Raw genomic sequence first — 13608 nt, 5'->3', positions numbered from 1 at the left:
CTATGGGCATCCTGTGCCTGAACCGGAAGCCTTCTCTCTGACGTTGCAACGTCAGAGGGAAGGCTTCCAGATGAGGCACGGAACGTGCAAGGTGCAATTAGTACTATTATGGGGGCGGGGTCTGGGGTGGAGATTGGGTAGAGATGTGCAGGATCTGGCCCATGACTTAGCCCAGTGTTCTTCAACAGCCGCCTCGTTTTCCTTGCCTGGGGGTTTGAATGATACTGTAGTCAGGGTGGGTCAGTTGGGTCAGTTCTAGGCTAGTTTTGTCCTTGAGCCAGGTTTCCGAGAAGAAAGCAAGGCCGAGATCCTTGAATGTAATCAGTTCATTCAGATGTAGTAGTAGTTTGTTGACCACAGATCTGGCATTGATGTATATACATAGTATAGGGGTAGTTATACTTTTATTTGCATGGTATGGAGCTGTTTGGATTTGTTTCAGGTTTGGGTGAGCAACAGTATGAGGAGATCTGGGTTTCTTTTTGTAGGGGGGACGGTTGCTGGAGATAGTGAGTATGGGATTGTGGGTTAGGATGGAGTGGTCAGTGTAGTATGGGTTTAATTGCCCGGGAATTTCATAATTTCTTGATATGTGACAGGGAACCACGTGGGAAAAGGCTCTTTCGGTGGTTTGTGTGGGTTTGGCTACAGTGAAGTTTGTAAGGACTAAGAAGAGTATGAGTAGTGTATGGAGATCCTTCATGGCTGTAATGAGAAGAGGTCTGTGGTCTATGGAGCTTGTGTTTGGTTTAGTAGCTGTGATTATTTATTTATACCATTCTCCCAAGGGAGCTCAGAATGGTTTATATGAATTTATTCAGGTACTCAAGCATTTTTCTCTGTCTGTCCCTGTGGGCTCACACTCGATCTAATGTACCTGGGGCAATGGGCGGATTAAGTGATGCCAGATCCACGATTGTGAGGGGGGGCTGCCGGGAGAGGAGGTGGGGAGAGATGCAACTCATGGCAGTCATCCTTTACTGTGGGACCAAGGTCCTTTTCCGTTCCCATAGGGCAGTGAAAAGCCTTGTTCCTGAACCTGCAGCAAATGGGCCAAATCTTTCCTCATTCCTATGGGTTTGCCACAGCTTACTGCAGGAAAGACACCATGTCACTCTCTAGTGTGCAGCAGCAGCTAAGAAAGCATATAGAATGTTAAGAATTACTAGGAAAGGAATGGAAAACAAAACTGAGAATATTATAAACCTTTGTATTGATCCATGATACAACTGCACCTCCATATTGCATGCAATTCTGGTCACTGCTTCTCAAAAAATATATGGTGGAATTGGAAAAAGATAGAAAAGTATTGAAAATAATAGAAGGGATTGGATGACTTCCTTCTAAGGAAAGGCTAGGGCTCTTCAGTTTGGAACTGAAATGGCTAAGGGAAGATACGACTTGGACAATTTCCTAACTAGGCCCTGCGAGTCTACTACGGGGATGGTTGCTTTACTGATTGTTGGCTGCTTAAACCATTACCCTTGACACAGCATGTGTGCGAAACAGGACCTCAGTCGGGTTTGGCCTGTTGGAATATAATGAAGAACAGCTGGGATTGTGCTGGCATATTGCTAAGTACTTTTTGTTTCTCTGTATGATGTTTTGAAAATATTGTGGAACTTTCTCCTTTGGAGCTATCATCTATAGCAGTGTTTTTCAACTTGGTCCTGGAGTACCCCCTTGCCAGTCAGGTTTTCAGAATACACACAATGATCTTTTCTGCATATACATTGTGGATATCCTAAAAATCTGACTGGCAAGGGGGTACTCTAGGACTGAGTTGAGAAACACTGATGCAGTAATGAAGAATGGATTTTAGCCTTACTGATATATGGAGGGTTTTTTTCTGAGACCGATGACTGTATTATATGACATGTTGAATATTAGTTTAATTGGGGTGAAATTTTCTGAGGTTTTTTTTTCCATGTGATTTTTGCTGATTTGTATATGATCTGCAGGTGTGCTGTGACTTAGTTCCTACTTTATTTTGATTAGTGTGGTTCATGCATGTATAAACCAGGTGTCTGCTATAAATTTATTCAATTGCTGAGGGTTCTACATCCTTCCTCCTCTTTAGACTATTGTTGCTGTTCTCTGCAAATGTCAGAAAACAGATACCTTTCTGTTCTTGAATTCATTAAACTTGTGTGGTTCACTTGTCCTAAAATCCCCTTTAACCTTCTGTCCAAATGGATTTCAGCCAAAGTATACACATTTCGCCTACCATTGCATTTTAATTTTTTTTTTTTTTGGTCAATCCTGTTAAATTCTCTTGGCCCTGGAGCTGCTTCAAGCTGACTATGCACAGACAGTCGTATGCTGTTTGGAACTGAATCAGGAATTGCTTCACACCTTGTGGTTCCAGAAGTATTTGTTTTAAGAAGCCATCTTTTGCTATTTAGAAATTCTCTTCCTTTGGAACAATGGACTCTGTGCTTGAATTTGTTGTCTGTAAATTGTATCCCTAGGATTAATTGTTTAAGAGACTCAGACAATAGCCAGACATCAGATATTCCTTGTTTCCCTCTCGTTTTTCCCATTTCCCTTTCTTTTATTTTTATGCAATGTATCCCACCCATTCTCCTTTTGTAGCATGTATTGACTGTGTAACCAGTCTTTTATTTTTCTTTTTTATATATTAAAATTTTTTTAAAAAAATTTGTACAACTGTAAACCGCTTTGGCATTTAAAGTGACATATCAAGACTAAATAAACTTGAAACTTAAATGGGCTCTTCATCTTGGAGCTGGTAATTGTCCTAAACCCAAAGGAAAGTCAAATATATTAAATATTACATTACATTACATTACATTACATTACATTAGGGATTTCTATTCCGCCATTACCTTGCGGTTCAAGGCGGATTACAAAAGGTTAGTTTAAGGACAGAATTACAATGAATAAAGAATTACAATGAATAAAGAATTACAATGAATAAAGAATTACAGTGTTACTGAATGACAGATTTATATGAATTGTAGAGAATAGCTAGAGAGATAATATGAAGATCTTAAGGGTTTTCAGTGGTCGTGTTGTTATTTCTGTTTTAGGAATTTCTTGAAAAGTGTGGTTTTTATTTCTTTTCTGAACGTCTTGTAGTCTGGGGTGGTCATCAGAAGGTTGGAGATTTGGTTATCCAGTCTTGCAGCTTGTGTGGCTAGGAGGCCGTCATGTAGTTTTGTTCTTTTCACTTCTTTGGATGGGGGGGGTATGAATGGGGAGTGCGTTTTTCTGTGTCTGGTGCTGGTTGCCTGGATGAGGCGATTGTTCAGGTATGATGGGCTGTCTCCATGTAGTGTTTTAAATAATATGCAATATATATTAAACTATAAAAAACAAAAAACACCAAAACCTAAAGAATTAGAACCATAGAGATAACTATGTATTCCAGAAAAAAGAAACCAACTATTACGAATGCATAATCTAAAAGAATGTTTTTATTCAAATATGAGCCTCTGTTAGGTTGTGATAACTCCCATCTGTGCTATGGTATAAAATTTCTTTTCTCCTAGGGAAGATGACCCTAGCTAATGGAACTACTTAATCTATAATTAGGTTATTTAAATAGGTGGAAATGTGTAGTATTTAGCTTGGTATCGGCCCAACATGCATACAATAATACTGACTTTTATCTGATCTTTCTAATACAAACATTCACTTTTCCGTTTATAAATGTATATTAACCAGATTTGATTGCACACAGATTTTCTACCAGAATTGCATGTTTTTTTGTCCTTTGGCTATCTAGCAATAAAGGCGATTAAGAACTGTTTTTGATCTCCTGAAATACTTTACTACTATTTTGGGGTAAGTAAAAATGAAGTTCCAGTACATGATATATAGTCAGAACTGACCAGTTGTGAACAAAAATCGTAAATGTACTCCAGTGTTCAAATGTCATATTTATCACACACACACCCCATCTCCTTTTTTTTTCAGCGCGGCAGTTTCTTGCTGCTCACTATGAACATTTGTACCTGTTTATTTTTTGGTGCCAAGTTCTTTTCCTTTAATTTGGCCATTCCAACAGTATCCTTGCCACAGCTAAATTGGTAATTTGACCCCATTATACATGACACGGACACTGACTGACACAATTCTGTCTTGCAAAGAATTTGAAAATACATTTCTACTTAATACTCAGCCTGATATTTATTTTAAAATTTCCTAAAAAAACTAACACTGCAAATTGAAACCTAGCCTTGCAATTAAAAACCTGTAAGCTGGTGAGAAACTGGGGAGGAGCTAAAGGACTAACCATGCACCCATTAGTGGGCTCGCACCAATAACTCTTGCACCCTATGATACAAAACAACTTCATCTGCAATCTAAGATCCTTATTGAAGATCAACCTCACTTCCTTTGTCTACAACAGCGTCTCACAAACTTTGCAAAGTCACAGCACACTAAACTGGTGGCCGCAGCTCGAGGGTATCCAGAAGTACGCGGACGTTGTCATGCACATGTGTGATGTCATCACATCGACATCCGTGCATGTGCAAAGGCCCTCTAAATGGGGCCTTGAGCTGCCAGTGGGAGGTGCTGGAAGGGAAGAAGCATGGAGAAGCACCAGGGAAGAGGAGGAGGAGGAGGAAAGGTGCTGGCTGACTGCCTATCGGATTTGCTTCTTGCCGCAGTCAGCCGGCACCTCTCCTCATCCCCGGCATCTCGGCACATGGTTTGCAATATACTGGTCTACAGAATTCGAGAACAAGTTTATGACGGTGAGAGGGAATAAATTTTTCCACCCATATTTCTGGAAGATCCAAGAACTATATACTAACTCCTCAAATCAGAGGAGTTTTGTTATTCACAGATCTCATGTTAATCAAGTATATTCCATACAACATCCACCAACCCTCCCCTCAGTTGGATTTAGGGATTTGCAGCCTACCATTTCCCTTGTCATTTATGGGAATTTTTGTTGTGTTTTATTTTCTTTTTTTCTGTTACAGGAACAATAGGCTCAATATTCAAAACAATTTAAGTGGGTAGGAGAGGCACTAATTGGCCATATTGCATCCAAGCAGGAAAGGAACATTCCAGGGGCAGAGCTGGGGAGGAACCTGGAGTTATGCAGGTGCCGGCAATATCTAAGGCGAGTGCCCACATAGTTAATTGGACATAAAGTACCACATAAATTGCAGTCCTAACTGCATACACAGCTATGCTGGTGTCAGCACTGAATATTGGCTAGCATCCACATTAATTTCCAGGTAGCAGTTGGTAGCCTGCCAATGTCTCCCCTCCCTCCTGACCCTCCAGTGTGACTTGGCCCTCCTGTCAGATCCCCACAACAAATTTCACCCTCCATTTCACTCCCCAGGTCAAAAGACTCCCATCCAATCTTTCTTCCTCCTTTCTTCTCCCTCTTCAAGATTAAAAGGCCTACCCCCTGATTTGATCCCTCCTCCAGAGCCTTTTAGTTCCCAACATAGCTGCATCATACCTTGTAGCACTCTTCTCCTTCCCCCCCCCCCACACACACACACACGGGCCTACCTTTGAAATCCATGGTCTAGGGGTTTTCGGAACAGGAGTGATGTCAATCATGGCTTCATATTTGAGATGTCTGCTGCAACCTCTTGTGGGAGCTTCACATTGCTAGTACCGCAAGTGGGGGATCATTCCTGCCATGATAACCCCTTGATCACCATGAATTTCAAAGATAAGGTGGGAACATGTTTGGAGCTAGAAAACTCTGGGGGGGAGGGGAAGCAGTTTGATTGGATCAGGGATGGGCCTTTGCTTTTGGAGAGATGGATTTGGGTATTTTTTGAGGAGAGAGAACCTCACCAGAAACAGTTATGTTGGTTCCCAGCTGAATATTGACTGAGAACCACATCAGGGTCCATAATTTTTTTTCTATCCCTTTCTGTCCTTCCTTTACCTCCTAAGGCCATTATTTTAATTTCAAAAAACAGGGCATGTCACCTCCCCTCCCTTCTTCTTTCCAGCCTTTGTCCTGAGTTCATACCCCCTCCCTTCAGTGTTCCTACGCAGTCCCTCCCTTCCTCCTGTGTCCCAAGCTCATGCCCCTTCCCTCCTTCCATACCTTCTTTGTCCCAACATACCCCTCTCCTTCCCTCCATCCATACCTTCTTTATCCCAAGTTTGTACTCCCCTCCCACGGGTGTGTACCTTTGGCCAACTCTAAGATATTCATGTAGACCACCTTGTCATCCTTCCTTCCTTCCAGTGGCTCCTGCACACTGCCCATAGCTGACCCGGAAACCTGTCAATTGTCCTACTAATTTTGATATCCTACCAATTGTTTGATGAATTGACTTCCTTTCTACTAATTGTCATTGTCCACTCAATCCCTAAAACCAACATAAACTCTCACTCATTACTACTTAACTTTAAGACAATAGGCTTAGTTTGAATCTGAACAGATCTAAGGCTCTCCTTTTTTACCAATCAACAAGGGAATCTTTCTTCCCCTATTTTTCTTGATAACATACCAATTTCTCAGGCGCAAACTACATGGCTACTTGGATTCTTTGTAGACACTAGCTAGAAAGAACTTGGTGCAAATCCGGCACAGACACTCCTGGTGAAAAAAAGTTATTGAATACAAAAGAATGATCAAAGAGAAATGCTCCAAATACTACGCCCAATCAATCAACACCCCATCCCTGAACAGCAATAAACTCTTCAGACTAGTCAACTCCTTATTTGACATCAACTCATATAAAAGCTCCCCCACAGATCTTCCACCCTCCCCAATAAACCTAGCCAACTACTTCATCAATAAAATTCTTAACTTAAAAACCTCTCTTGCCACAACAAACACCAGCCCAATAACCCATCTGCCTCCCCCAAACAATGAAGGTACTACCGCCGACATGACTTGGAATCGCTTTGAAAACCCAGACTGGAACCTATTTCTAGAGCTATACTCCAAATCCAACTGCCTACTAGATAATTGCCCACCCTCTATCATGAAAATAGCTCCCCCCCCCCTTCAAAGTGGAGCTCTTCAACTGGGTCACTCTCTGCCTATCCACCGGCTACTTCCCGCTGGAACTCGGCCACATCCTCATATTTCCAACTATCAAAAACCCCAAAGAACCACTCTCCACAGCCACCAACTACAGACCCATTGCCAACATATCATTCTTCCTCAAAATTATGGAAGGCCTTGTCAACCAGGACCTCATGTTACACCTCGAGAAATTCAACATCCTTCATGACTCCCAATCTAGATTCCGCACTAACTACAGCACGGAAACCGTCATAGCATCACTAACCGACTACCTCCTCCAACTATTCTCCCAGGGAAACAATGCTCTGTTACTCCAGTTTGACTTCAGTAGTGCCTTTGACCTGGTAGACCATGACATTCTGCTTAGTTGCCTTGATTCTATAGGCATTTCGGGACAAGTACTAACCTGGCTCACAAGCTTCCTAAAAAACCGCACCTACCAAGTACACAATGAGGGAGCCTACTCCCATACCTGGTCCAACCCCTGTGGAGTCCCACAAGGCTCCCCCCATCACCTTCCCTATTCAATATCTACATGGCATCACTGGGACACATGTTGTCAGACCGAAAACTGAAATCCTACATTTATGCAGTTGACATTACAATTGTCATCCCCATCTCCTCATTGTCACAAGAAACAGAACAGCACATCTCATCAGTACCCACCATGGTCGAACATTGGACAACACGGTTCAAACTGAAACTAAATCCAGAAAAGACTAAACTCTTCCTTGCAAGTCCCAACCACAAATTAATGACCACCACCCTACAACTCAACGGTCTAACTTACCCTATTAATCCCACCATCAAAATCCTTGGAGTCATCCTAGACCGCTGCTTGACCTTCGAAGTCCACACCAATGCCCAGGTCAAAAAATGTTTTTATACCCTCTGGAAACTCCGCACCATTAAACATTACTTCGACTTCCTCTCCTTCAGACTGCTGGTCCAATCCCTAATCTTAAGCACCCTGGATTACTGTAATATCATATATTTGGGCTCCTACATCATCAAACGTCTAAGACTCATTCAAAACACCACCGTCCGCCTAATCTATGGCCTCAAAAAGTCAGACCATATCAGCCCTTACTATAGAAAACTTCATTGGTTGCCACTAGAAGCGAGAATCATCTTCAAATTCGCCTGCCTCTGCTTCAAAACCCTAACTGGCTTGTCCCCGATATATCTCTCTCACCACTTTGCGTTCCCAGGCACCACTCGCAAACGCAATGCCTATCTGTTCACCTACCCATCCCCACAGGGATGCACTTACAAAAGATTCCTTAATAGAACTCTCTCATTCCAAGCTGGCAAATGGACAGATTGCCTGACCACCCTCATCTCATCTGCCCCATCTTACTCATCCTTCAGGAAATCTCTCAAATCTTACCTCTATGATAAATTTATCGAACCTCCCCCCTCCAATTAACCAAACCCTACCACCTCTCCTCCCCCCCGATCTCTCCCCTCCACCTCAATCCAATACTTCCACCCTTCTCTCTTACCCCTCCCCTCTCGACACCCTCCCTAACTGATACTTGTCATTTACCACTCTTTATCCTCGCTATATAGGTAACTATCTTTGCATTGTAAACCGCTACAACCGCATTATCCAGTCTCTTACACTGTATCTTACTCTTTAAGTCTCTCGCACCGTATTTTCACTGTATAAATATCGCTGCTGTAGATGTACAGACTTCTGCACTGTAATTCTGCTTTGATTTCCGCTGTATTAATACCTATGCTAAATATGTACAGTCCCCTGCATTGTAAATTGCTCCCAACTGCATAGTACATTCCCTTACATTGTATCTTCGCTGTATATGTACTGTCTCTTACATTGTAAACCACTCTGAACTGTTTGTGGTATTGCGTTATACAAAAATAAAGTTATCATTATTATTACATTACAACACCAAATTTCCCAGGTCATATAACTTCTCTGTACAACAACTACAAAACTGCTACAAAACTGTATTTGGTCTATCCCCAAGCTACCTCATCCCCCACTTTAAACTAAATCTCAACAATAAGAACTCTTGCAGAATTCATCTGTTCGCCTTCCCCTCCTTAAAATTATGTCACCTCAAAAGGATCCTTGACAAAACCTTCTCCTTCCAGGCAGCCAAACTAAACCCATGGCTTGCCCAAATTGTACTCGACGCCCCCACCTACCTTGACTTCAGAAAAAAACTCAAAACTCACCTATTCCATGGACAGAACTCCTAACACACACTCTCACTTCTTCAACTCCCATCAATACACGTGAACCTACACCTTCCCCTCTTATTGTACCCATCAAACCAATCAACTTCTATGACCGGTATTTTTCCCTGTAAATAAAATTTTACCTTCCTATTGTACACTCTTGTATATTCCTGTCAACTTCAATGACTTGTACACTCCATAAATTGTTAACTCCAATGTTATCTTCGTTTGTAATCTTAATTAATTGCTGTGAACCGCCTAGAACTCTCTGGGTATGGCGGTATACAAAATAAAGTTGTTATTATTATTATTATTACATTACAACACCAAATTTCCCAGGTCATACAACTTCTCTGTACAACAACATTTATCTTTAACTCAATTTAAGACCTCTCTAAAAATGTTTTTGTTCCAAGATATGTATTCCTAAACTTCCTGTCCTTTTCTGATGACTGAGTATGAATGACTATAGAGCTATGGAAGATGTGAACATTTACCTTATGTACTTTCCTCTCCATCGTTGTATCAATAATTATAATTTCCCATTTCCTATTGTATATTGCTATGATCCGGTCAAGTCCCTCTGGTTCACTTATGTGATCTGGCCTGGTCCCTCTGGCCACTCGTCCTTGTGTTCACCTCTGATCTACTCTTCCAGGTTTACTGAAGGTTAGGTGAGAAAGCAGCATTCCTCCCCTCAAGGATTGCCTGCAGGAGTCAAAACTTTAAAAAAACACTAAGAGATCAATCTTAGAATAAAAGGGCAAAACAATCCTCCAGAGCCCTTTCCCCTCAGGGTGAGTGACTTCTAGTAACTCGAAATAGAGTCTCTTTATTTCCCTTCTCACTTCCAAAGGTTTGCTCCCACTTTCATTAGTTTCCGAGGTCCCAGAAAATTCCTAAGACCTTTTAAGCAACAGTTTTCTTCACTAAAAAAAAAAAAATACAAAGCAGGTCCTCTTCAAACCATACAAGAAAGGACCAACTGTCTCTCAAGCTCAGTGAATTCACGTCAAACTTGCGGGATGTGATGTTTCTTCCACCTCCTACTGTAGCCTTCCCTGACTAGCTACTTCCACCTGCTGGCAGAGCGTTGAACCCCCCTCACTCTGATACTAACAGGGACCTATCAAGACCTAGTCTTGAACCCAGATTTTCTTCCTTGAACTTAGGGTTCCTGGTGATGAGATGTCTTTCCTGTCACAATTGCCTAGCAACAAACCAAGCTTAGTATCATGTCTATGTTTTTCTATTCTTAGATTGTAAGCCACCTAGATTTCATACACTATTGAGCAATGTAAAAAGTTTTAATAAAATGTGAAACTTTGGAAATGAATCCAAGTCTCCAGCATAAGTCATTGGGCCATCCCAGAAAACTAAAACTAAGCTTTTCAATGCATTGATTTGACTTCCTGTAATTTAGTCCCTTATGCACAAAGCTTACTGTCTGATTTAGACTGGCTATAGTCAGTCTAGCATGCACATTATTCAGTGTGTAATGCGAAAAAGGAGTTCTGTGTCACTTCTTCCATTCACGATAGTAGCTACCGATAAGCCAATTCAAATGTATTACAAAAAGCTCATTAGTATTAAAATGAACATTCCATGCAATGCACCAGAATCTTTAATGCTCAAACTTTTCCGATAGATCTGGAGCTGCTGTTGCATGAGGGCCGCATCTGAATTTATAATACTTTTGTTTAATGCTTAGCTCTGGAGTAAAACAGTTCTGCTTTGCCTTTCCTTCCTATAAATCCCATCATTTAATTGAAATGAAAGAGACAATAAAACACATTTTATAAAACAGAATTTTGAACTGTTGAATATTATGTACTAGTAGAAATCCAACCTGTTCATGTACGTTAAGTTTAATCTTATAAAGTACTCCAGTGACATTTGTTATTTCTTTCATGGAGCTTCAAACTGTTTAAAAAGAAAACCCGATAGACAACTCAAAACTCTTTTATTAAATGCAGATTTTATAATAGCAAAACAATGCTTCAGGCCATATGTAACTATATAAAAATGCATTTTTTTTGCCTTATTATTCCCTGCTTTGCCTGTACTAGATTTTTTTGATTGCTCTGTGATCTAGTTACAAGGTAAATTCAGATTTTGTTCCTGCTAACTTGGCTTCATTTCAAGTTTTATTTGTATCTTCTGTCTATACACTAGGGCTTGAATACAGATGCAAAACAGTAGAATTGGGGGACCTTGGTGTCTTCCCACACCAGAATTAAGATGTTTCCTTTAGGTACCACTTTCACATGGATGAAGAAAACTTTTATTGTTTTGCTAATATTTTGCTAGAGCAACATTTGACTTGCTTCCAGTGCTTCAACTGTTGCATAATCTGGTATATTTTTACCAATCACTATGTCTAGATGATGCAAAGAGCTTATTTCTCTTTTAGATGAAGAGGTTAAACGATTAACTCTAGAAGGAGTGCCTGCGGAATGTGCTTGGAGCTCCATTTGGACTCAGACGGTCCGAAACAGTGTGACTGACAATAAAATATCTGAGCAGGTAAAGCCAAGGATGACAAAGAACAAGATTAATTTTGCATAGTTTTCCTTCCCACACTCTTAAAATATCTTTGCATGATACTGTTTCATTGACTAATTAAATGAATACATGTGCTCATGTCTCTCATTTGCAATGACACAATTCCAAACCTATCCATAAGACCACCAGGCGGCGAGAATACAATAACATAACCATAAAACATTCTAACCAAATAACACACATCACTACCAAAAAGAACACTACTCCGATCACGTGTCTTTATCTCAATGCCAGAAAAGTAAGTAATAAGACACATGTCCTGAGAGTTCTCATGATCGGTCAACAGCCTGGATTGGTATGTATCAAAGAATCTTAAGAGCATAAGAATAGTCTTACTGGGTCAGACCAAAGGTTCATCAAGCCCAGTAGCCCATACTCGCGGTGGCCAATTCAGGTCACTAGTACCTGGCTAAAACCCAAAGAGTAGCAACATTCCATGCTACTAATCCAGGGCAAGTAGTGGCTTCCCCCATGTCTTTCTCAATAACAAACTATGGACTTCTCCTCTAGGAAATTGTCCAAACCATTGTTAAAACCAGATATGCTATCCGCTCTTACCACAACCTCTGGCAATGCATTCCAGAGCTCAACTATTCTCCGAGTGAAAACATATTTCCTCCTATTGGTTTTAAAAGTATTTCCCTGTAACTTTGAGTGTCCCCTATTCTTTGCAATTTTTGACAGAGTGAAAAATCGATCCACTTGTACCCATTCTACTCCACTCAGACTTTTGTAGTCTTCAATCATATCTCCCCTCAGTTGATTCTTTTCTAAGCTGAAGAGCCCTAACCTTTTTAGTCTTTCCACATTTGAAAGGAGTTACATCCCCTTTATCATCTTGGTTGCTCTTCTTTGAATCTTTTCTAGTGCTACCATATCTTTCTTGAGATAAGGAGACCAAAATTGAACACAATACTCCAGGTTGCACCCTGGAGTGATGCAGAGGCATTTTAACATTCTTAGTCATGCTAAATGTCCCTTTTTTCATTCCTAGCATCCTGTTTACTCTTTTGGCTGCTGCCGCACACTGGGTGAAAGGTTTCATCATATTGTCTACAATGACACCCAGATCCTTTTCTTAGGAGCTAACCCCCAAGGTGGACCTTAGCATCCGGTAACTGTGATTTGGGTTATTCTTCCCAATGTGCATCACTTTGCATTTGTCCACATTAAATTTCCTATGGTCTGCCTGCAATTTTTTCACAATCTGCATGCGTTTAACTGTTTACTCTGCTCTATTGAGAAAAATGACCATTTAACCCTACCATCTGTTTTCTATCAGATAACCAATTCCTAATCCACAAATGAACTTTGCCACCTATCCCATGACACTCTAATTTTCTCAGGAACCTCTCATGAGGAACTTTGTCAAAAGCTTTCTGAAAATCTAGATCCCCAATGCAGACTCCCCCCTCCTAAAGGATATCTGTCTACCAGACTACAAGCTTATCTACTTCCCCAGATTGTGAAAAAGAGGAGGGCTTTGTCAGCCCAGCCTTAACTTGCTGGCCTATTGCATTGCATACCAGGGTCAGACATAATATATGATCTCATATCCCATACTCTCATACTCATGGCATCTTGGTACCTTTTAAGCCTGAACCTCCTGAGAAAGCTTCTTGCATCCCTTATGAACTGTTCATTCACTCAAAGACGGGTAAGATATAGCATATTGGGTTTCCCTGCCCAGATGACTGTACAACCTAAGACAGAGGTCTGAAATCGTAATGGGAACTATATCTTCATAGCTTGGAGATTCTGCAGGACAAGGGGACATGCTGATATAATGTTGGAGGTAAGAGAGGCATCTGCAAAGGGCAAACTGTTTACAAAACAGTTGCAGA

General features: G+C 40.9%; 1 protein-coding gene across 2 annotated transcripts in view; it reads left to right on the top strand.

Moving 5' to 3' along the window:
* POP1 (POP1 homolog, ribonuclease P/MRP subunit) overlaps positions 1–13608 on the top strand; it is a 126735-nt gene that overhangs the window by 91061 nt on the left and 22066 nt on the right. For both annotated transcript variants that reach the window (XM_033934545.1, XM_033934546.1), the window contains one exon: positions 11613–11725. In XM_033934545.1, coding sequence (XP_033790436.1) covers positions 11613–11725 — 113 coding nt within the window. The remainder of the gene's footprint in view (positions 1–11612; positions 11726–13608) is intronic.

The sequence above is a fragment of the Geotrypetes seraphini genome, chromosome 2, assembly GCF_902459505.1.
Source record: "Geotrypetes seraphini chromosome 2, aGeoSer1.1, whole genome shotgun sequence".
Taxonomy (NCBI): domain Eukaryota; kingdom Metazoa; phylum Chordata; class Amphibia; order Gymnophiona; family Dermophiidae; genus Geotrypetes; species Geotrypetes seraphini.
The sequence above is the reverse complement of the archived record's forward strand: the minus strand, read 5'-3'. Positions and strand labels throughout refer to the sequence as shown.